The 22,938-nt window shown below is 39.2% G+C and overlaps 3 protein-coding genes across 8 annotated transcripts in view; 1 reads left to right on the top strand and 2 right to left on the bottom strand.

The window, feature by feature from the left end:
- Positions 1-434: 434 nt before the first annotated feature.
- LOC307172507 (uncharacterized protein) lies at positions 435-4,264 on the bottom strand. The gene is made up of 3 exons (XM_079894933.1): positions 4,201-4,264; positions 3,093-4,040; positions 435-1,402 (listed from the first exon to the last, which is right to left on the bottom strand). Exons 2-3 carry the CDS (start codon positions 4,025-4,027, stop codon positions 634-636), a joined length of 1,704 nt encoding a protein of 567 aa, XP_079751059.1. The 5' UTR covers positions 4,028-4,040; positions 4,201-4,264; the 3' UTR covers positions 435-633.
- A 4,113-nt stretch (positions 4,265-8,377) lies between these two features.
- Positions 8,378-13,685, top strand: upk1a (uroplakin 1a). Its single transcript, XM_079894704.1, has 8 exons — positions 8,378-8,456; positions 9,109-9,197; positions 9,283-9,483; positions 9,644-9,718; positions 10,045-10,152; positions 11,094-11,270; positions 12,125-12,208; positions 12,649-13,685. Exons 2-8 carry the CDS (start codon positions 9,135-9,137, stop codon positions 12,694-12,696), a joined length of 756 nt encoding a protein of 251 aa, XP_079750830.1. The 5' UTR covers positions 8,378-8,456; positions 9,109-9,134; the 3' UTR covers positions 12,697-13,685.
- Positions 13,686-14,376: 691 nt separating this feature from the next.
- arhgap33 (Rho GTPase activating protein 33) overlaps positions 14,377-22,938 on the bottom strand; it is a 57,638-nt gene continuing 49,076 nt past the window's right edge. For 5 of the 6 annotated variants that reach the window (XM_079894690.1, XM_079894695.1, XM_079894691.1 and 2 more), the window contains 6 exons: positions 22,303-22,459; positions 22,070-22,209; positions 21,881-21,955; positions 19,762-20,513; positions 19,462-19,642; positions 14,377-18,846 (listed from right to left, as the gene is read on the bottom strand). In XM_079894690.1, coding sequence (XP_079750816.1) covers positions 16,154-18,846; positions 19,462-19,642; positions 19,762-20,513; positions 21,881-21,955; positions 22,070-22,209; positions 22,303-22,459 — 3,998 coding nt within the window. In that variant the 3' untranslated portion in view covers positions 14,377-16,153. The remainder of the gene's footprint in view (positions 18,847-19,461; positions 19,643-19,761; positions 20,514-21,880; positions 21,956-22,069; positions 22,210-22,302; positions 22,460-22,938) is intronic. The other variant, XM_079894692.1, reaches the window with a different exon arrangement.

Raw genomic sequence — 22,938 nt, 5'->3', positions numbered from 1 at the left:
AAATGACACCTCTCACCGTGTTGCTTATTGGAGGAAGAGGCATTATTATTTATGATCAGATTTGCAGTTGAACTAAAATAAAATAAAATATAAAATAGGCAAAAGAAACCCAAGACATACCTACAGACCAGAATATCACAAGAGACAGGTTTTACGCGGGCTTTTACATTTTACAAGTTTAACAAACACGAAATTTTTCAACCAATATCATAAATGGGGAAGAAAAAAATCCCATGGACTACCATAGCTTGCAAAAATGTACAATACAGCATCGCCTAATTGCAGTAAATAGTGTACGATTTTGCAAATCTGGTAGTGCGCAGGATTTTGTCCAAAAAAAAATAAAAATCTAAATGAGTAAATGCAAATATATATATATATTTTAAATATGCCTAAACAAAAGAATTTAGGAAAATATGATTAGCCTGAAAAATAAAAAGTGAAAATAATAATAACAGCACATGCAAAAAACACTTTAGTTGCATCTGAATAGGGTGGTTCTCATATAGGGTTGAAAATATGTTTGGAGAGTGATGAGTAGTTAAACAAACAGAAAAACCTCCCAAATAAAACATGCGTGAGCATGGTAATATAGTTCTTTTTTAATCTTTCATTTCTAAAAAAATGTATTATTTACATAGATTTGCAAGAATCCGATCTTTTCCAGAAAACATCTCCATCCAGTTGCTTTGATACATATCTGGCAAGAGCGACTTTCTTGTGACTTGGAAAGGCTGAATTCAATGTCTCTTTTAGCTTGAGTAAGTCCAAGGTTTCTGGATGGTGAGCAGACACCAGAAACAAGCTCTGCTGGAGACCCAGTTTACCCAAGACTACCTCACTCCATTGCCTCACCTCCACGACAGACTTTTCCTCAATCAAGTCCGCCATGGAAACCACCAGGTAACACTCTTTCCCCAGGGAGGACGCTTGCTGCAACAACTCTATGGCTCCCAATCTAAGCCTTGAAGAAGACACCAGTATGTATACATCACACAAACTGAGCACAGATGCTACTTGTTGAGCTTTAGAAGAGCTGGACGCAGAGGACAGGCTTTCAAGATCACTTATTTTTCCAAGCCCAGGAAGGTCCCAAAGACGGACGTTGGGGGAATCAGGGTAGGGATACTCCACAGCCTCTTTGGTGATTTCAATGACACCGGTTGGGGCAGCTCGTTCATCACCGTTCTCCAGGCCCAAGAGGGCATTGACCAGGCTGGAGCTACCACAGCCCGTCTCACCCAGCACACCGATATCCAGGCGGAAGTCATCGAGAGCTGCAAGGATTGCCTGAAGCTTGGAGGGATTGTCTGTAAGATCTCTCAGCTGTGAGAGCTTGGAGATCTGATCAAGATCATCCTGGTTTATCTTCCTGTACTTCAAAGCAGTAGAAGCTATAAACCTGAAAAGCAAATGTAGTGAATTTGTTAGATAAGTGACATGTGAAGGCATGTGAAGGCCAAGAATGGTAACTCATACTATTTGGAATTTGTCCTCTGCATTTAACCCATCCAAGTTAGTGCACACATATTAGCAGCAGTGAGTAGTGAACACACACACACACACTACAAACCATGGACACATACACCCGGAGCAGTCGGCAGCCATTTTTGCTGTGGCACCTGGGGAGCAATTGGGCATTAGGTGCCTTGCTTAAGTCGTTTTCTGCCGGTATTGTGAATCGAACCTGCAACTTTCGGTTTACCAGTCTGACTCTCTAACCATTAGGCTACAACTAAATGTAGACACCGAATTTGATAGATACATCTAAATATTCATGAACAAAGAAATTGTCATGCTAGTTCAGGCTGTCTGATGCCAGTTAGAGCTTGTTTACAACAAAAGTAAACTAGTGGACCAACACAGATTTCCTAATGAAGCTGGTTGTGCGAGGTAACTATCCAATTAAAGAAGTTAATCAGCCTAGTAAGGACACAAGGACACCAGCAGCCCATGTTTGAGATGCATGTCCTGATTTTTCTTTTCTTCTGTTCTTTTTCTTTATTTATAAAGAACTTTTAACACAACTCATGGTTGACCTAAAGTGCTGTACAATGCAACTAAAATCTGAGAAATACAAAAGAACACAAAACAACACAAGCAAAAAAAAAAAACAATTCTAAATTTAATTGGTAGCTAATTTAGCAAGATGAGAATGAGCGAAATGTGTTCAGCTTACATCTGCCAGCTGCGTTTTGAACCATCTGTAGACACAAAGATGCCATCTGAACGTTGCAGTTGCTGGTTAGTTTGCGTGTAAGTGTAAGCTTTTGACCAACGTTGTTCACTTTTAATGTCATTTCTAGCGAGAAATTACTATTGTAGTAATTAAATATTCGCTTAGTTATCACCAAAGCTCACTCAATTTTGCTGTAGATCATTAAACAGTTACCCTCCGAAATCAGTTTCGTGAGCAACCTTCATGCACAAATGCTGCCTGCAAAGTCATTGTCTTATAGGGCAGCGAGGCAAAAGGCACAGCCACAAGTTTCGGACGCAGCCGCTGTGTCCTCTGGAGATCGCATTTGTCAGGTGCATTTGCATTGAGGTTTCATTTTAAACAAGTAATTATTTTTAAATTGACTGCCGTTCTTTGTGATGTATAAATTACTGTCATTTCTTTCTTACTTTGAAATGTAATGGTTGCTTTTCTGAAATGAGGCACCAGGACCTCTACTAGAAACTTTCAGGCAGGTGTATTGAAGCAGGGAAGGACATCGGCCTTTCAGGAGCAGAACTGGACAACCCCTGGGTTAGGTTATTGTTAGGTTTGGATTAGAGGTAGGGATTGGGTTATAATTTATTTTTGGACTGGATTATTGTTCCAGGACTAACAAAACATCATTGTTTCTAGAACAACATTCCAGACATCCAATTAGATTTTACGGTTAGGTTTAGGGCTAATGTTACAGTACGCCATTTTTATCATCCTATCTTTAACCTCTAGTTTAAGGGTCGGGTTATGGATGGGTTTGGATTCGAATTTATCTTTTTGACAGGACTTTTGTTCCAGGACCAACAAAACATATTGAAAATCAATTTGTGTCACATGACAACATCAAACATTTCAAAACACAAGGAAGTTGACTTACTGTGTGTCATCAGTCAACAATTTAGGAAACTGAAGTTCCTTTGTAATCGCCACCAGAAACTGACTAAAAGCTTTCTTCCGAAGTTCAGGCAGGGCTTCAGCAAGCACCCCGGCAATATCCTTCATCTTCACTAATTCTGGATCTTGGGAGGCGTCAGAAGGACTCTGACTATCTGTTGAATCAGCCATCTCTCCAAATGCACCTTTCCTTCTCTTCTGCAACTCCAGGTTGCGAGCTCTCATTCGTTCCCAGGCGCAGGTCATGCACGGCCCTGTAGGCTTCTCCTCAACTACGTCCCAGTCCTGCTCAGCTTGAACCAGAAAAAGAGACTGATGTCTGTCATGCAATTCCATTTTGAGCCACATGTGGTCCTCCTTGTGCCGTTTTGTAGTGAGAACCACCAGAACATCGTAGCATGTGGAGTCATACTGCTGGTTGGTCTGCTTAATAATGGAATTTGAAGTTGGATGGCCCTGCACGGTCCATACACGAACATTTGGTATTTGATGGTGTAAAATCACAGAGTCGAAATCAGGATTGCCACTCCCAATATATTCTGTATGCTCCGATATCCGTACATGTTTCCCCCTGCTGCTCTGGTGGTTAGTGTTTAACTTAGACTTTATACTATGTTCCTCATCTACACTTTCATCTTCTTCCCTGTCTTCATCTGCTTTTTCCTCATCTGTTTCTTCTTCCTCTTCATCATCAGTATCCCATTCCTCTTCTTCAATTTCCTCATCCTCCCCACAGATTGCAGAAACCAGCTGAGCGTTAGCCTCCTGGGTTCCTCCGGTCACAGCTATATCTAAAGGGAAACGCTCAAACAGTCGTAGAGCCGCCACCAGCCTATTTTCGAATCCAGGTGCCCTGAAGGAAAACCTCCATGGGGCAAGCAAAGATTTCACTTTTTCATTTGGAAGTTTTTCTTCCATCTTCAATTTTACCCTGAAAAAATAAATAAAAAAAATTCATAATTAGCTTACATTAGCTACACGTTGTACCTACTGCTAACACAGATGGTATACAGGCCTAATGAATGAATTTGACAAATAGTTTCACATATTAAATATGGTCAACAGAACATAATACTGTATTCAACTCTCACCTGGTCTCGAACAATAAAAGAGCTGCAAAAGCGCGTCCTCAGTCCTTAAGTCCTCATGGATGAGTGTGTTTGCAGGACAGTCAGCTGTGCTAAAGTCAACACTTTGTTTGACAAGGTTTCAAGGCGACATTGTAAACAGTTCTCAGGGCGTTTAAGTTTGCTAAAGCATCTTGGCATACTTAACTCTAATTAACTCTTAACTCTTAAGTTTCTCCACATAAGTTTTAGAAATTCTGACTGATTTTTCAGTTTAAAACCTAGCATTTACAGACCAAAGTTTCAGGAGAGGTAGAATTCACAACCCCACCACAGAATTTCAAGTCTTTAAAACTCTAAACGTTATATGTCACCCTTAAAACTAATTATTTACTAGATTTGTACTTTTTTGTGGAAAATGTGAGTGATGCTTGTCCATGCAAATGTCGCCACCATTATGCTAATGTTTTAACTGTTTTTTTTAAGCACATTACTAAAAAAATATTTTGAGCATTTTAGCACACTGTTAGCCAGATGTACTGTAGGTGTTTTGAGTGCTTCAGTATGTTGCTATGACGTTCTAGACGGTTGCTTACTGGCCCAAGTCAAACAAAACCATTATCAAATATTAATCATGCTTTGGTCCATTTGATATCTTGAGTTTGTTCAGTGCTAAGTATGGTAGTGTACAGTACAGTGATGCTTACCTTAGTCAGTATTATTAATAAAATGAAAAATATTGTGGCATTTACAGTATGAATGCATATTATGCTGATGTGGTGTGAGGGGTGGGAGTATCCAGCAGGGGTCAGCATTTTCTTCCTGTGCACAAAGGCAACTTGTAATGTAAATTTAGATCTAATACAAAAATAGCACTCCAAGGTACACAAAGTAGGATTTTAATTGAAAAAACTTTTATACATTGTTATATGTATATATATATATATATATATATATATATATATGGGTGGGAGACATGACATGCAATTCTACCCGTCCATGATGTCATAACCTAATAAAAATGGGTATTTGTTAAAAATATATATCTTCATGTTGGTCCTCTGACAAGATATTATTACTGCATACCATAGCTGTAGTTGGTGTATAAAGACCTCTACTTCAAATTTTTATCTAAACATCAAAATTGTCATGTGGTGTGACTGTCCGGGATATGTGTGACCTTACTAATATGACAATATATATCAGCAAAGTATAAATAATTGATAGATTTACAGTTTAAGTAACAGAATTAGGCCATTTCAACAGACACAGAAAGTGTTGATGTCTGTGTATGATTTTAAAGCAAGTTCTGGCCAAATACATTTTGTCCGTAAAATGGGCGTCATATGGTGTGACACTGCAATCTATATTTTGAACGGGCAATAATTTGGACATCATTATGATGAAGAGGTCCACACTCAACCAGGAAGTTGCAGTGCCATCTCTGGAGTGGTTTGCAAGGTCAAGAGTTGAGTTCTGGCTTTTTAATTTTTAATTAAAAAGCTCTGTATCTGATATGCTCACTATTGGTCAGTGTTTTGTGTCTTATGGTGTGACATTATTTACATAAAAATGAAACACTTTTATACGCATTTTACTTATTAATTCTTAAAAATCATTCCTGTCATGTGGCAATTTACATGCTAAGTATAAGCTAGCTGTTTTTAGTTAACCAAGAGATTATCTTAACTGAACAAAACGTCATATGGTGTGACACTGTATCATATGGTGTGACTGTTTTTCTAAGTCACACCATATGATATATTTGTCACACAATATTACATACACCTTTTTTAATGATAAATAAATAACTATTCAAAACATATTCAATGATAATAGTGAATGTTTAATAGTGAACATTAAATTACCTATACAATTAATGCATTTCTTTTAAATTTTATACTTAATTTAATGTTCTTGAAGTGAGATGGTGTTTGATTTACTCATACACTCACCTAAAGGATTATTAGGAACACCATACTAATACTGTGTTTGACCCCCTTTCGCCTTCAGAACTGCCTTAATTCTACGTGGCATTGAATCAACAAGGTGCTGAAAGCATTCTTTAGAAATGTTGGCCCATATTGATAGGATAGCATCTTGCAGTTGATGGAGATTTGTGGGATGCACATCCAGGGCACGAAGCTCCCGTTCCACCACATCCCAAAGATGCTCTATTGGGTTGAGATCTGGTGACTGTGGGGGCCATTTTAGTACAGTGAACTCATTGTCATGTTCAAGAAACCAATTTGAAATGATTCGAGCTTTGTGACATGGTGCATTATCCTGCTGGAAGTAGCCATCAGAGGATGGGTACATGGTGGTCATAAAGGGATGGACATGGTCAGAAACAATGCTCAGGTAGGCCGTGGCATTTAAACGATGCCCAATTGGCACTAAGGGGCCTAAAGTGTGCCAAGAAAACATCCCCCACACCATTACACCACCACCACCAGCCTGCACAGTGGTAACAAGGCATGATGGATCCATGTTCTCATTCAGTTTACGCCAAATTTTGACTCTACCATCTGAATGTCTCAACAGAAATCGAGACTCATCAGACCAGGCAACATTTTTCCAGTCTTCAACTGTCCAATTTTGATGAGCTTGTGCAAATTGTAGCCTCTTTTTCCTATTTGTAGTGGAGATGAGTGGTTCCCGGTGGGGTCTTCTGCTGTTGTAGCCCATCCGCCTCAAGGTTGTGCGTGTTGTGGCTTCACAAATGCTTTGCTGCATACCTCGGTTGTAACGAGTGGTTATTTCAGTCAAAGTTGCTCTTCTATCAGCTTGAATCAGTCGGCCCATTATCCTCTGACCTCTAGCATCAACAAGGCATTTTCGCCCACAGGACTGCCGCATACTGGATGTTTTTCCCTTTTCACACCATTCTTTGTAAACCCTAGAAATGGTTGTGCGTGAAAATCCCAGTAACTGAGCAGATTGTGAAATACTCAGACCGGCCCGTCTGGCACCAACAACCATGCCACGCTAAAAATTGCTTAAATCACCTTTCTTTCCCATTCTGACATTCAGTTTGGAGTTCAGGAGATTGTCTTGACCAGGACCACACCCCTAAATGCATTGAAGCAACTGCCATGTGATTGGTTGATTAGATAATTGCATTAATGAGAAATTGAACAGGTGTTCCTAATAATCCTTTAGGTGAGTGTATTTTTGAGTTTCTTATCGTTTTAAAAGTTTTAAAACAATGTTAGTATGTTTTTTGATTAATGTTAACTGAACTGAATTAATTTAATGTTGAATGCAAATAAAATACAGTTTTGTTGCATTGACAAATTGTGGAGTGGTGCAGTTAATCATATAGCGTGACACTATATAATTTGGTGTGACATTCAGAATTGTGCCAGTAAAAATACTTTCTTAATTATAAATCATAAAAAAGTCAACGGAACACAAGAGAAATAGTATCAGCAAGAGTCACAAGCATTTTCATAGATTTATAACCGGGTTTAACATAATTAATCTAAAATATCTGGAAAGGCTGAGGAGAGATGACTTACTTTGCATGATGGTTTAGAAAAACAATACAAAATCTAATGAATCTGCACAAAAGAAATGTTAAGTCTTAAGATAGTAATGAAAACAATTTATGTTGAAGTTAGTTACTTAGGGAGAGTATATCCCATTTTCATTTTATATAGAATAACTTTTATGTCACACCATATGACAATTTTAGGCACGAATGCAACAAATTGGTGAATAAATCCAATTTCAAATACAAAATCTAAAAGACCAAATATATTGTGGGAAATGCAAGAGTCAGTACAACACAACTCAATATTTTTTATGCCTAATATTTGAAGTAAAAAATAAAAACTTTTTTCAGGCTTATATGTCTCCCACCCATATATATATATATATATATATATATATAGATTTTTTTTTTTTAATCCAGGTCAGTATGTGGATTTTATCTCTACAGGCTTTTTACATTTAAATCCTACTTTGATGGCTTAGACTATTATTTTTGTATTAAATTAAATGTCCTTTATCCAAAGTGTACCAAAGTACCACTATTTACATGCTTTGTTCATATGTAAATTTAGATTTTTTTGGAAGTAGAAACTCCAGATTATTTTTTTGGAATAACTGAAAGTACTTGGTGATGAAAACACAGGGAGTGACATTGCCCATCCCATCTCATGAGGACTGTACAACAGATGACAAATAGGTTTGACGTCATGAACGTGTCCACAAAAGTCAGTGAAGCGAATACTAGCAGGTAGAGGGAAAGCAGGTGCAATCTCAGACTGGAGCAGGTGGGTCCCTGAGCAGCTACTTATTTCTATTTGTTTATTTTTACTGGCATATTACTTTTTTCTTTTCTTTTTTTACTGGCTTTTGCTTTTGTTTTGGATTATTTATTTTCAATTATATAGTGCATAATTAGTGTTTAAGAACTGTCTTAAAATGAATACATTTCACAAAGCTAAAAATAAATCTAAATGTTGCATTTTTACAGTATGTATTAGTTTAGACAAAAGAATGAAAATACTTTTTAGACATGTATCATGTACATGCCATGGTATTCTTGGAAGTACCATGAAAATAGCAGTGTATAAATTAATATGTTATTGCAATTGGTATTTGATACATCACAAAATAGCCAACTTAATTTCATAATTCTAGTTATAGTATAAATACTTTCTAACTAGAAGTAGAACTAGAATCTAAACAGAAATTTAAATTCTCCTAATATTCCCAGGCTTTTCTATGATGATCAAGAGAACTCTGAAATACTTTTTTTATTTTTTTTTATTTGGCATATTTGTTCAGGATATTAAATAGGGACAGTGGTAAATGTTTAACCCCAACTCAGTCACAACAGATCAGGCTTTTACCTTATAAATAATCTCGAGTCTTTTCCTTGTGCTGGATGTCCATCCTGACCATTATTTTATTTTTCTTCAGGAGAGAAACAGAGAAACACTACAGCCATGGGAGCAAGAGTCTTGACATGTTTGATGATTGTAGTCATTATCTTGAATGCAATCGCTGCTGTAAGTCTGAAAAAAAAAAAAAAAAAGAGATATTTATGTTGTAAAATATCTTGTTCCCCATACTTTTAAGTATTTTCCTCTTCAGGCAGCTGGACTGGCATTATTCGCAGTGGCCATTTGGGTAGCAGTGGATGGGTATAAGCTCTACCCCATATCTAGTGTCTCAGGAAAAGATGACATCTTTGCTGCAGCCTGGATTGCCATTTTTACCGGGTTTGCTTTTTTCCTCACATGCATCTTTGGCATCTTCGCTGCCCTGAAAAGGAGCCGTGCACTCCTGATGGCGGTAGGTTTTTAACAGAAGTCATTGAAAAAGACAGCAATCCTACCATCTTACGCAAGAGATTAATCACTATTATTCAATATCACCTTCAGTGAGACATATTTAGAAGGAAGGAATTATTTTGATTTTTAACCAATTGCTGTTAAATTTCATCCTCCCACAGTACCTGATCATAATGTTCATCATCTTTTTGTTCGAATGCGCTTCCGCCATCACAGCAGCGACCAACCGAGATTATGTGAGTAGAGTCACCAGCCTCTCTGTACTGTAAAAGTAAAACAAAATAAAATAATTTACACATCAAAGATGTGGGACACTTGGACTAGGGACCTAGGGACCCATGTTCGATTCTGGTCTGTGTCATGTCCCATTCCTGCTCACTCTTCCTACACACCTGTCGTTTGTACACTATCCTATAAATTACTCGAAAATCCCATTAAAAGCTTCTCATTATGTTGATCAAATATGATAATCTTTTTTAAAATGGAACAACAGCAGGTTCAGAAAGGAGAGAATTTTGCATTCCTTTTCTTCATTTTTAAAATCCTCTTTCCTTTATTATAGCTGGTTGGGAACAGTAACCTTGTAAAGAAACAGATGCTGCAATATTACGCAGACAGCAGCACAAAAGGGAAAGATATTACACAGACATGGAACAGAGTGATGGAACAGGTAAGCAGAACACCCTTAATGACCTCTTGACTTATCAATGAACATGAACACAACCACCTGCCAGCTCAGCTGTCAAAGGGTTGTGGCTACAACAGAAGCACATAATATTAGGGAAGGAAAATGTTCAATCATCTTCAACTCAGACCTGATACAACATGCCTTTCTGTTGCCTGTGATAGTGGAGAAACCAGTTTTCTCCTCCCATAAACCTGAAAGAATAACTGATGGATAACATAAACAGACTCATTATATAATGGGTTGCTAGCCTCATATAAATCAATAAATCACTGAATTACAGTGATTTTACCACAAGAAAAGGAGGCTGAGGGAGTCAGGGAGTTCACTCTCAGAAAAAAGGTACAAAAGCTGTCAAAAGTACTAATCTCAGTACTTTCTGAGAGTTTACAGTTCATGTCACAGTTCACAGTTTACAGAGTTTAAGTTTACAGTTCATGTCAAGTTTAGGCTTACAACCAGGGTTAGATGATTCTACATTATTGTTAATCACATATTGTTTCCCTCTGATTTTAGGGATAAGTTATGGGCAGGCTTAGGTTTAGGGAGGGTAGGGTTAGAAGAACTACATTTTCTGACAGGAATGTTGTTCCAGGATCAACAAAATCTTACTTGTCAAAATCAGTGATTGTTTTGAACAACCATAACTGAGGTAAAGTCCTATTGCTTTAAGAAACAAAACCAATAGTGACAATCAAAAATAAACATATTATTTTAAACTTTTTCTTCAAATAATATCCTACAGTAGCAACATTTCGTGAGCAAAAATATTAACGAGGCAAATCACATTCAAACTTCGTTTCAAGTCACTTTCAAACCAAAGCATCATTCTGTTGATCAACACAGCGAATTCACTAACTTGATAGATTATTATTATTCAACTGTTCCATAAGTGACTGGTGTTTTTTTTCTACTCCTGCCTTTAGGCCGAGTGCTGTGGAGCAGACAGTCCGAAGGACTGGTTAGACTATAACTCTACCTTCAGACAGACATTTGGCACAACATACCCCTGGCCCCTCAACTGCTGCAACAGACTGAGTAACTTTGAGGTGGCAGATCGAGAAGGCTGTATCGTTGGCAAGAGCAGCGCCATGTACACAAAGGTACGTCAAGTACTACGTCCCGTTTACACCAAGAACGATACCTAAAAATAACTATATCCACACCAGCGGACGACATCGGTTTATTCTAAGCGCGTGCTTGTCTGTTAACTTATTTTAAATGCTCGAGCTCGTTACAGCAGGATGGATTCTGATTGGCGGTTTATGTCGTTCATCAGCTGAATAAAATCGTTCTGAAAGTGATTCCAATGATAACTTTTCTGTGTCGTTATCGTTATAGCTTTGGTGTGAACTCTGCTGTTAATATTGAGAACGATTTTTAGAACTATATCTTTATCGTTATCGTCCTTGGTGTGAACGGGCCTTTTGTCTTGAACATGTCACCTTGACTGAAGACAACATTGCAGCAACATAGGCTACTTATGACCTGCAGGAGTAGGAGTATATACAACTTTCATTGACAGTGGTTCTCTACTAGTGTCACAACAAAAGGGGGTCTTGTTCTAATACAAATCATTTTCAAATTCAAATAATTTAAAGGCAAATAGAGGTTTATAAGAGATTAAAAAAAAAAAAATCTCAAAAAAATAAATAAATTCACATTAATAATTCTGCATAATGTTGGGCTTATGTAGATTATGACAAGATTAAGAAATGTAATGTTTTGTTTATAGAAAAAAAATACTTTTGCTACTGGCTCACCTATTATAAAATGTCCTATGAATCACAGGACATATTATAATAGGTGAGCCAGCTGTGAGCAATGTGGAATGGCATCTTTATTTTCAGGACATCTGTCAGATTCTATGGCAAACATTTAGACGCCTCACTTTATGTTAGGCCTAGCCTATTCAGGGGTGCTTCTATGTCAATTTTTTTTTTCTTTGATATTTCAGGGATGCTTCCAGTTCATTGAATCTGTGTTAAGCCGTTACACCTGGGCTGTGAGCTGGTACGGTTTCGCCGTTCTCATGTTTGTGGTAAGTCATACAGTATGATCATTCTTTTTCTAAATGACCTCTATACATTCAAACAGGACATGTTATTGTTTAAAACACATAAATGGAACACAAGAGTCTTCAGCTGCATTTTTAAAGTTCAAACTGCTTTGAAAGTTTGACAAAAAAAGGAAAAAAAAAAAGACATCACAAGATAATGAAAACCAGTCACAATCTAATGTTCAATTATATGAGAATGAAACAAACAATATATTGACTTTTATGTCTATTATATGATTTACCATTTATTTTTACGATTATCTTCTTTTGGGTGCTTTAATGTTGATGTATGCATTTATTGATGCAAGCTATATTATTACTATATCTATTATATTTTGGATATTTATTCTGCCCTTGAGAAAAATTCAGTTGCAACTTACTGGATATTCACTCTTCTAATGCACTTCTGATCTGTCCTGCAGTTTCTCACATTAGTGATCTCCATGATCTACTACATGCAGCTGGACTAATTGTACGGACTCAGCAAGACACATACATGTGCCACACAGATGATTCCACTCATTGCCTCCCAGAAAAATACAGATGATTGAAGATTGCTCATAATAAATACAAGCCAAAGTATCCTGCAGCATAATACTTCATCTAAACAAACAGCATTTTTTCCATTTTTGTTTTATCATCATACATGCCGTTTTATGACTTTTTATAATTTGTACATTTAAAAGTGTATTTGTCACATAAGGGATGTTCCAGGTTCAAAACAAGTTAATCTTGATTAAAAGCATTATTTTTTAATTATTCTCAATTTTTAAAAACTTTAATAGAGGAGCATCATTTCATTATGCTGGGGGGAGGATTTAAAGTTATTTGTAAGCTACCATATAAAGATTTTTTGTGTTTCTATAATAAGTAACTGATTCAAATACATCATTGTTTTCCATTTAATTAATGAGTAGTTATTATGAGATCATTTTAAACCTTTATTAACAATATTGTTAGTTAACGGTTTTATTAGTTAACATGAACTTCAGTAATAATGAACTCTACTTCTACAGCACTTATTAATCTTTGTTAATTTCATAATTTACTAATACTTTATTAAAATCAAAAGTTGTTAACATTAATGCACTATGAGCTAACACGAACAAAACAAATATTTGTATTAACTAAAGATGAAGAAATACTGTAACAAATGTATTGATCATAGTTGGTTCATGTTAGTTAATACATTAAAATTAAAGTTAAATGAAAACTTGTTGTAAAGTGTTACCTATTGATCAAACGGGTTCTTCAAATGACTGTATGAATTAATCCATTTCCCTTTATGCCACAGTCTACACTTATATTTTTTTCAACATAATATTTAATATAAAATTTGCTTTAAAATGTCTATAGACCAATGAATAGGACATTGTTTTGTATGATATTTTACAGCACATCTGTTTTTAAAACATACATAATGTTTCTGTTTATCAAATAAACATGTAACTGAGCTGGTAACTCTTCGTCTATCATTCACTGTCTGTGGTTGGAAAAGGGCAAATGATCGCAGCAAAAATGGTCACAGGTTGCATGCAGGTACATGCCCTAGGAAATAGGACCATCCTTAAGAAAGCAAGAATGAAAAGACAACAAAAGCCTGGCAGCTCTCCACACCCTGAACCACCCAAATCGTTATTGCACAGGCTAATTATCTAATGCCAATATTTCATACATGTATATCAATAGAAAACAGAGGAGGGACTGTTAGCTTGCATTTGTCTGTTTTAATTTATACTCAACTGGGAGTGTCGCCTGATACTCAGAAACAGACTGGTTTTGCAGGATTTCCATCAAGGAAAGAGCTCAACTTCTCTCATATTACCGCCTACAAAGAAGCTCCCATCTCAGAGGGTGTAGACTGCAGCACTGCAAGCCCTGTGAATTAAAATAATCTCAAAATAACAGATGCAAACAATCAGCCTCAGGAGCATCCAGGTCTGCTTCAACAATAGGAATGTTATTTAGTCAAGTAATTGTCATCACAATGTCACTTAGTAAGGTTTTTTTTTTGCAATTAGTACCAGGATCACTGCATTCCAATGAGATTTTCTATAATATGAGTACTTGAATAACGCCCATCACTAAGCTACCTCCTCTTACCTGTGTACAAAAATATTCTGTTCAAAAATAATCACCAAACTCATCAATAACGGGTGTCCAAGGTTTTAATTCACATATTTGAAAATTATACAAAATAGAATGAACTGCCTTTAGCAAAGTGCTAAAGACTGAAGGGGAGATTGTTGGACATGAACAGTATATACCCTCAAAGCCACATGCATGACCTCTCTCACTGGAACATACACGCTCACAGGTCTGCTGACATACATAGGTAGCATTAATATTTTTAGTGTTTTTTTTTTATTTTAAGGAACGTATCCCCCTTGGTTATTCACTGCATAGATATGTATTAAAACAACAGAAATAACAGACATGCAAACACACCGTATCATACTCTCAGTCATACACACAATCTTTCTCATTTAGAGCTTGTATACTCAGGACTTACAGGTGCGGAGCTTTGGAAAACTGTAAATAGGAGCAACAGGGCTCAGGACCAAGTTTGAATCCAACTCGTCAACATTTGCTTTCATAATGAAGGATTATTTAAAAGATGATCAGTTATTTAACAAAAGGCACCAATTACTAAACAATTCTTTATAGAATCCACCTCTGTCAAATTTTAGAAGAATTTCCAGGACTACAAAAAGATATTATAGTACTTACTAAAAAACACTGGAACAGTACCAAGCCCAGATAGTGGTATCTGATTAAACAATAATAATAATTTTATAGTCATCTAAGACTAGTGTTGTGGGCATTGAAGGAATTTTCAGTGTTTTGTGGTGAATAGTACCAGTTATTCTATGTTGCTAGGTTAGGATTCCTCCTTCAAAGAAACCCAGGGATGTCTGGGAGTGACACAGGGTGACGTGACCTACCTGAAATACTTGCTTTGGATTAGAACACCAATATTGATACAAAATCATCTGACACATTACTTGAGAATGTGCAGTACAGTACCTCACAGAAATATGCACTCTCAATTATGCACCTTTCCCAAAAATATCAGCAATTACCGTTCCTTTTTATGTGCTTAATGTCAGACACTCTGGGCAAGACACACTCATTCAAATTCACACACACTTAAAAAAAAAAAAACTAAAAACAACAAAAAGGTCACAAAGTCCTAACCTTTACATTCTTTGAAACAAATCAAGAAAGGCAAAATAAAACCATTTCACATTAACTTTTTCCAATGAAAACTTACAATAACTTAGAAACATCAACAAAAAAAGCAATTAAAAAAAGGAAATATCACATTGCTGCCAAAAATTAACAAAAACTAACCATCTTCATAAAGTTTCATAAAAGCACTAGCATCTCTTGAGGTTATTTTTATCGTACTTTGAGGAGGAAGAAAGACATTAAGCTTGTGCCCCTGTACAGAATGATCTATTGTCAAAAAGAACCTTAAACCAGACAAAACAGAAAGCAGAAAAACTAAAAATTAGCCACACTGAGCAATGTCCTGTCAGAGGAATAGCAGCTATGCACCTCTCTGACTCCCTCTGCTGGACAGCACAGTGTGTTCTGGAATGTTTTCATATCTAAGCCACTTTATGGTTCACTTCTTTGATACTTTCTGCTTTATGTCTTATTCTCGTACACTTTTTCCACTCCAATATGCACTCTAATTGCAGGACAGCAGTGGGGTTTTTCTGAGACAGAAACACCAGTAAAGACATACGTACCCCACTTAATTTAGTTTCTGTACACTGTCTCCCCTCTGGGAGGTTAACAATTTCTTTCACAACATGTTAACGTGTACAGGAAACATAAAAGTCTAGTGCTTATACTGGTTTACGTCATATTATCTTATTTTAAGTCTAAAGACAGGACTTTTTGTGGCAGTTGTGCTCTTTAGCAATAACTACGGGTCTGGCCTTCAGTTCGGATGGTCCAATTGGGCCCCGGCAGGCTTCCCTGCCGGTTTAAGCCTCTCTGGTTTCGCAACCCCGGAGGTCGGAGAGAAGGATCCAGGACAACATCTCGTCGTGGTGTGTTGGGATATTGGGGAAGCACTGACCCTGACTGGTACGGGTATTGGTTGGCCACTGTCTGGGGCCCGTATCCTCTTGTTGATCCAAGCGCTAAGTTAGAGAAGGCCACTGTAGGTGGAGTGCATGTGTGGGAAGCTTCTGGGAGGCCTTGAGGGCCCCAATTAGGGTATGGGGGGTCCTGATAATATGGTCTTGGGGGATAAGGATTAGGGTTTGTGCTTTCCCCCTGTGAGACTGGGACAAAGTCTTGGCTTCTGTAAAACTTAAGGACTTGGTCACCAGATGGCATGACATCAAAAGCTTGTCTATACTGGCCTCCAGAAGATCTCCGCAAGGGGTCTTGACGTTGGAAAGGTCCAGATCCCTCTCTAGGTGGCATTTGACATTCAAAGCGCCCACGAGAGGGTCCTGGAGTGTAGATATTGTATGCAGGTGGTGGTTGTTGCTGCTGGCTAGGGTAGGGATTTGGAGGGTGCTCGATGTGCGGAGAAGAGGACGAAGAAGATGGCACAGAAGGACCCTCTCTTTCATCCTCTGCAAGCTTTTCAATTAGCAAGGAGGCAATTTCCTTCCCAGTCAGGACATTAACAGGCTCTGAGCTGATACTTTGGGGATCTGAGCGGCTACGGAAATGCATGGCAGTGGAGGCCGACGCTGCTATATTGATCTCTTTGGAATCTGAGGATACATCGTTCTGGGCAAGGTTGTCGAAGCTAACTGTGGGACTTTCATGCTCTGAAAGTTTTTGCTTGTCTTCCGGTTGAGACTTGGAAGGTAGTTCCAGTGTCTCCGATGCTTGATGATCATTTTCGTCAAGGTTTGTGGTGGTCCAGCTCTTTGAATTAACCCCAGATCCTGGTAGGTTTGTGAAAGGATAGTTGACGTAGATGGGCTCAGGCTGATCTTTCATGATTCCTTGCACCGGGGAAGCCTGAGGTGGCTTCAAAACTGATTGCTGATGCAGTTGTATATCTTCCGGCCTGGAAGCCTCAAAGTACCGATAACACACCTTCCCATTTTCAAAGTAGGGGTGAAGCTGGGAGGCAGTGTGGTCTGCAGAAGGCGAACGCTGGGGCCGATGCAAGCCACGTTGGTGAACGGACAGAGGCATTATGCTTGCAGAGGAGCCCACTACACCAGATGCAGGTAAGGGATGCACTTCACTGCGGGGCAACCTGACAGATGATGATGTCTGTCGCTGAGGACGAGGGTGTGGAGGATGTCCTGATGATCCGTCCTGGGAGCGATGGTGAGAATGGGAAAAGGAGAAAGAGTGAGAATGTGCTGCGGCCCAAACTCGTGTGGCCTCAGATGACCACAGCTGGGGAGCCCTACTGCCTACAGGTCCTTGGGGGTTGTAGGGGGGAGGGTAACCCCTGGAAACAGGCCTTTGATTGGCTGGGTCAGTGAGACGGAGGTTTCCCTCCAGATCCAGCTTCATATTCTGATAGCTGTGGCGTGCATAGCTGGGTGGCACTTTTGGATGCTCAGGTGCACCAATCTCATAGTAGAAGTTCTCCATCTTGGATGGGTCTTCAGAGGGGACAACTGTTCTGATCTGAGTGGACTGAGTCTGTTGCTGCTGTTGTTGGGGAAGGTGTGCAACCTGGACAGCTTGGCTGGCCATTCTGGCTGCATGATAGCGAGACAGCATGTCAGAGGTACTGCTAATGCGCTCAGAGAAAGCTCTGGAAAGTGGTGTGTTTCCTTGTGGAGGCCCTGCCAAGCGTCGAATGCGACTGGCATCAAAGGAGCGACGCATGTAATCATGCCGGTCAGTCTGAGAGAGTGGAGCCCTCAAGGGAGCAAGATCAGGGGGCTTGGGTGGCACTTTAGGGCGGGTGGGCTGGAAGGCTCGTACCTGGGCCAGTGGAGAGCTCTCTGATTTGGAGTGCAGGAGCTGAGTGTGTGGCTGGGCTGCAGGCTTGGACTGGCCACTTGATTTATCCTGCTGAAGCTGGGGAGCAGAAAACTGCCGACCATATGCTGGGGGTTTTCTCTGAGAAAGGATGGCTTCACTGGAGGAGGGTGGGCTGGATTTTGAGGGTTGTGCTGAAGAAGTTGGCTCTTCGTTCTTGTAAATGGGGCTTGGGCTTCGCTCATTTTCCTCAGAGGAACTAGCTACTGACAACTCAGAATTGGATGTCCCAGAATCAGAGACTGAGCTGTCAGAAGAGAGAGTTCCAGAGTCCTGTCCAGGTTGTGACCTTGGCTCTGTACCATGTGATTTGTCTGCAGGCTTTTCAGCAGCAGTTCCACTTTCATCATCACCCTCAGTCTTCCACACAGACAAGGGGCGCACCGTGGAGTAGATCTGATTAGGATCAGTAGACAGCAGAGCTCCTGCATCAGCAGAGAGGGACCTCTGGAAGCGGACGTCTGTCTCAGGGGAGGTTCCACTCTGACGGGGGCGGTATGGGGGAGAGGCACCTTGCCGCAGTGCCTTGTTGGCACTTTCAGCCAGAGCCAGAGCCATGAGGCGTGCAGGGTTCTTGGGGGGAGGAGGAGGGGGCTGCTGTGATGGAAGGGGAACACCAGTGGGACCAAAGATACCTGAAAAAAGGAGGATAAGGAATTGGGAAATAAGTAGTTACTTTAATCAATTATATATTTTTAACATTACAACAGAGGTTCCCAAACTTGGGGTGCACAAGAAAATTATGGCAGAAAGTTCTCTCATTGTAAATGTACAGAAATTGTCTCAACCTACACAGTGTATGTTGGAAAATTGGCTGAAATTGAACATGACATTTAAAGCAATAATTTACTGATTGATTGTTTTAAAAAATGCACTAAAATGATATCACAACATTTTTGACTTGGCCTGTCTGCCTAATTCTTTACACTCTTAAGGAAGTCAACATACGAATGGCGATGTAAAACTATCTTCCATTACTCATTTCATTAAACTTTATATATGAATTCAGGAACATCTATCGCACTTAAATAATTGATATTCATAGCTGAAATATAACAATCTTCTGATAAACTGAATGAAAAAAAATGTCACATGCCAAGATTGGTTATAGTTAAAAATGTGAATATTTCTTTACATATTACCATACTTTCAGAAAAATGCAATGGTGGTACAAGACAAAAGTCAAAGGGTATGCAGTCTGAACAGTTTGGGAACCACTGCATTATGCCATAATCAGAGTGTGTACTCACTAGGACCCTTGATCTTGGCGATGGGGCCCAACTTACTGTTGAGCTCTTGCTGGCAGCTCTCCGTGAGCTGAAAGTCACATGACCTCAGGAGCATAGATATCATCTGGGGTGGCTGAGACGGTCCACTGCTTGGAGGTCCAGGTTGCAATTCGCCAGCTCGTCCACCAATCATTTCCAGAACCTTGAAAGTTAAAATGGTTCACTTATAGATCTCTGCACATTAAACTGGGATACAGGTCACCTACAAAAGTATTAGTCCAAATAATACCACATACACAACAAAATCAACAAAGATTTCACCTTGGCAGGTACACTGATGGAGATCGGATCAGAGATGTCCATAGGGGGGGATTTAGGCGCTTTAGGTGAAAGTGCATGAACCACTTTACGTGTAAAGGAACGCCTCTCCTGAGGGGGCTGAGAAGGGGGTGCAGAGGCCGCTGGAGCTGGCGTCTGGCTATGGGATGGGCTTAGGTTTGACTCGCCCTGCTGGGCTGTGCTTGCGGGAGCATTGGTAACTGCAGACGGCCTGTGTTGACAGAACACTTGCTGAGGCGGAGCTGCTGCAGCCAGGATCAAACTCCGACGGGCTGCGGCCTCTGATTGGTTGAGAACCGAGTCTGGATCTTCTGTGATTGAGCGCTGGCTACCAGAGCGGGTGTGGCCTTGATGGCTCAGACAACGGTATGGAGGGGGTGCAGCTGCAGGAGGGGACTCCCTGCCGCTAGGAGCGACGGCCGTGCTCCCTAACCCTATTGGCCCATCTTCCAGGAAGGTGGGGCTAAAGTCAATGACATCTTCTGCCATCCATGAGGTGGAGGGTTCCTGGGAGAAATCAGGCAACATGTACACACCTTCCTCATCCTCTTCATCTTCATTTTCTTCCTCATCAGCATCACGCATTTCCTCAGGCAGCAGGCTGTCGTAAGAGCGGCTCGGATGGATTCTAGATGGGGAGTTCTGAGGAAGGAGCTGCGGATCAACAGAAGCAGCCAGAGAGAGACCATCACTGCTGGAGCGAGGTCTTCGTAAGCGTTGCATCTTCCCCTGACCTGAGAAAAACAGAGCATCATATATCACTCTTACTTTTCAATAGTATATATATATATATATATTAGGGCTGGGGGAATTAACGCGTTAATCTTTGCGATTAATTTGAAATGTTTAACGCATTAAAAATAAATAACGCAATTAACACAGCACTTTTTTTTTTTGCCTCATTTTAATGATTTCCTTTGCGGCTGCTATTGAAAAGGCCGAAAATATGCCGTCCCGCCCCTCTGGGTTCGGCGATCAGGTTTCATTCTCGCGCAGCTTTCATGATTAGGTCTTTTCCGCTCCGTGTGTGCGCCGCGATCTCCGTTCCGTGTGTGTGTGTGTCGGTGCGTTGCTGCTCTCTGCTCAATGTTCCTCCGTGTTTGCGCTGCGCCTTCTGCTCTGTCGTTAACGGCCCAAACACTCCAATCATGTACCGATCATGCACTGGAAAAGCAAAGTCGGCTCAAATAACGTGAAGTAGTAGACTTATTAAGTCTCTGTAGTAGACTTATGTTTGCTGAGCTGGTATAGCCATGCTGGGCAACAATGGTAAAATTACCTGCTCTGATCACATGCTCTGGTAATAATAGCTTTGTAGGACTGTATTTTATTTTGATAAAAAAAAAAATAAAAATAAAAAATAATATATATATATATATATATATATATATATATAATCTGTTAAATTGATTATGTTGATTGATTATTGAAAAAGAATAATATATTGATGTTTAATATTATTAAATATAGTTAATTAATATTTTCTGGTCCCTTTTTTCCTGTGTTGTTTATTTTAATTAGGTGATCCTAAGTTTAAATATTGATGATTACAAGCTTGGGGGAAATGCAATTAATTGCAATTAATTACAGCAAATTGTGCAATTAATTAGTTAATTTTTTTTAATCGATTCCCAGCCCTAATATATATATATATATAATATATATATATATATATATATAGATAGATAGATAGATAGATAGATAGATAGATAGATAGATAGATAGATAGACAGATATACAGTATATCCAATATTATGATTTGTACACACACACACACACACACACACACACACACACACACACACACACATTTGATGAATAGAATTCTTTGATGTATAGAAAGTTCCAAAGATTAGCATTTATTTGAAATATCAATATTTTTTAACATTATACATTTCTTTACTGTCACGTGATCAATTAAATGCATGCTTGCTGAATAAAAGTGTTAATTTCTGATTAACTGATCCCAAACTTTTGAACTTTATATTCACACAATTTCATAAGAATAATGAAAAATAAAAATGTAGTATCTTATTACACTGCTCCCTGGAAATTGATTTGTTAATCAGGGCATTAAAGCGTTAACAAATGTCATTCATACCTGCTCCACTGTGCTGAGAGGACAGGGACTCTTCACTCTTTGCTGACCTGAGCGTCACACTGTCCACCCTGCAACCTAAAGCAGACAATACAACACTAAAAACTGAGCCATTTTCCTCTGACATCAGGAAATGCAAATCTATTTAGGATAAAGTGCAATCTAAAGAAATTAGCATGATGTCTTTTATACCTGCATGAGAGGTAGTGGGCTGGAATAGAGAGGTGATCCTGGTGGGTTTACGTCGACCTGCCGCTGCAGGTTTTCCGATGGCAAAAAACGTCTTCCAGCTCCCGCCTGCTGACTTCCGGACCTTCATCCCTCTTTTCCTCCTAAAAGAAACACGAAAATGATTTAATTACTAACAAATTTAAAGAATTTAATTAATAGGTTAACAATTCATTTATTTGTGCAAAGAAACCCACTTGTCTGCAGGCAGGTCCAGTACAGTGTGAAACTGGCCGATAGCGTGCTGAGGAGACCCCTGAAGGAGAAGAGGAGCTTGTGTGCGAGCCTGTGCCTCCTCCAGAGACAGAAGCCTGGTAGACACAAACGACTTGGGCCTGGTCAGAGACTGTCGTGCTGTGGAGTGAAAGAAGCAAACAGAAAAGGAAAAAAAAAAAGATTCAGATTCAGATCCAGCAAGCCAACGGACATATGCGAGTTAATGCAGTAATGCAGCGAAGAGCACAGGGATTGACAACAAACACACATGATAAATCATGATACATGGCAAACGACAAGGCATCTAAGCTTCAACAAAAAACATCAGCTCCTCCAATACTTCCATAGTCTGTACAGCTCTATTGCAACAAGCTTTGTAGAAGAAATACAAAGGCGGGCCAACAGACAAAATTTAGAGTGGTTAAGGCCAGAAACAAACTACGCAAGTACACAAATGCACACTTTGCCGTTGCTTAGTAAAACTTAACATGCATTCTTGTCAAGTCAAGTAATGCACGTTATAACGCCTCTTGTGGCAGTGTTGAGAATGCAGTGTATAATAGTGTTGTGTTATGATTTGTGCTCAAACACATTTCCCCAAATGCAACGTGTAAAAC

This window comes from Squalius cephalus, assembly GCF_949319135.1.
Source record: "Squalius cephalus genome assembly, chromosome: 15".
NCBI lineage: Eukaryota > Metazoa > Chordata > Actinopteri > Cypriniformes > Leuciscidae > Squalius > Squalius cephalus.
Note: the sequence above shows the minus strand (reverse complement) of the source record. Positions and strands in the feature narration are given on the sequence as shown.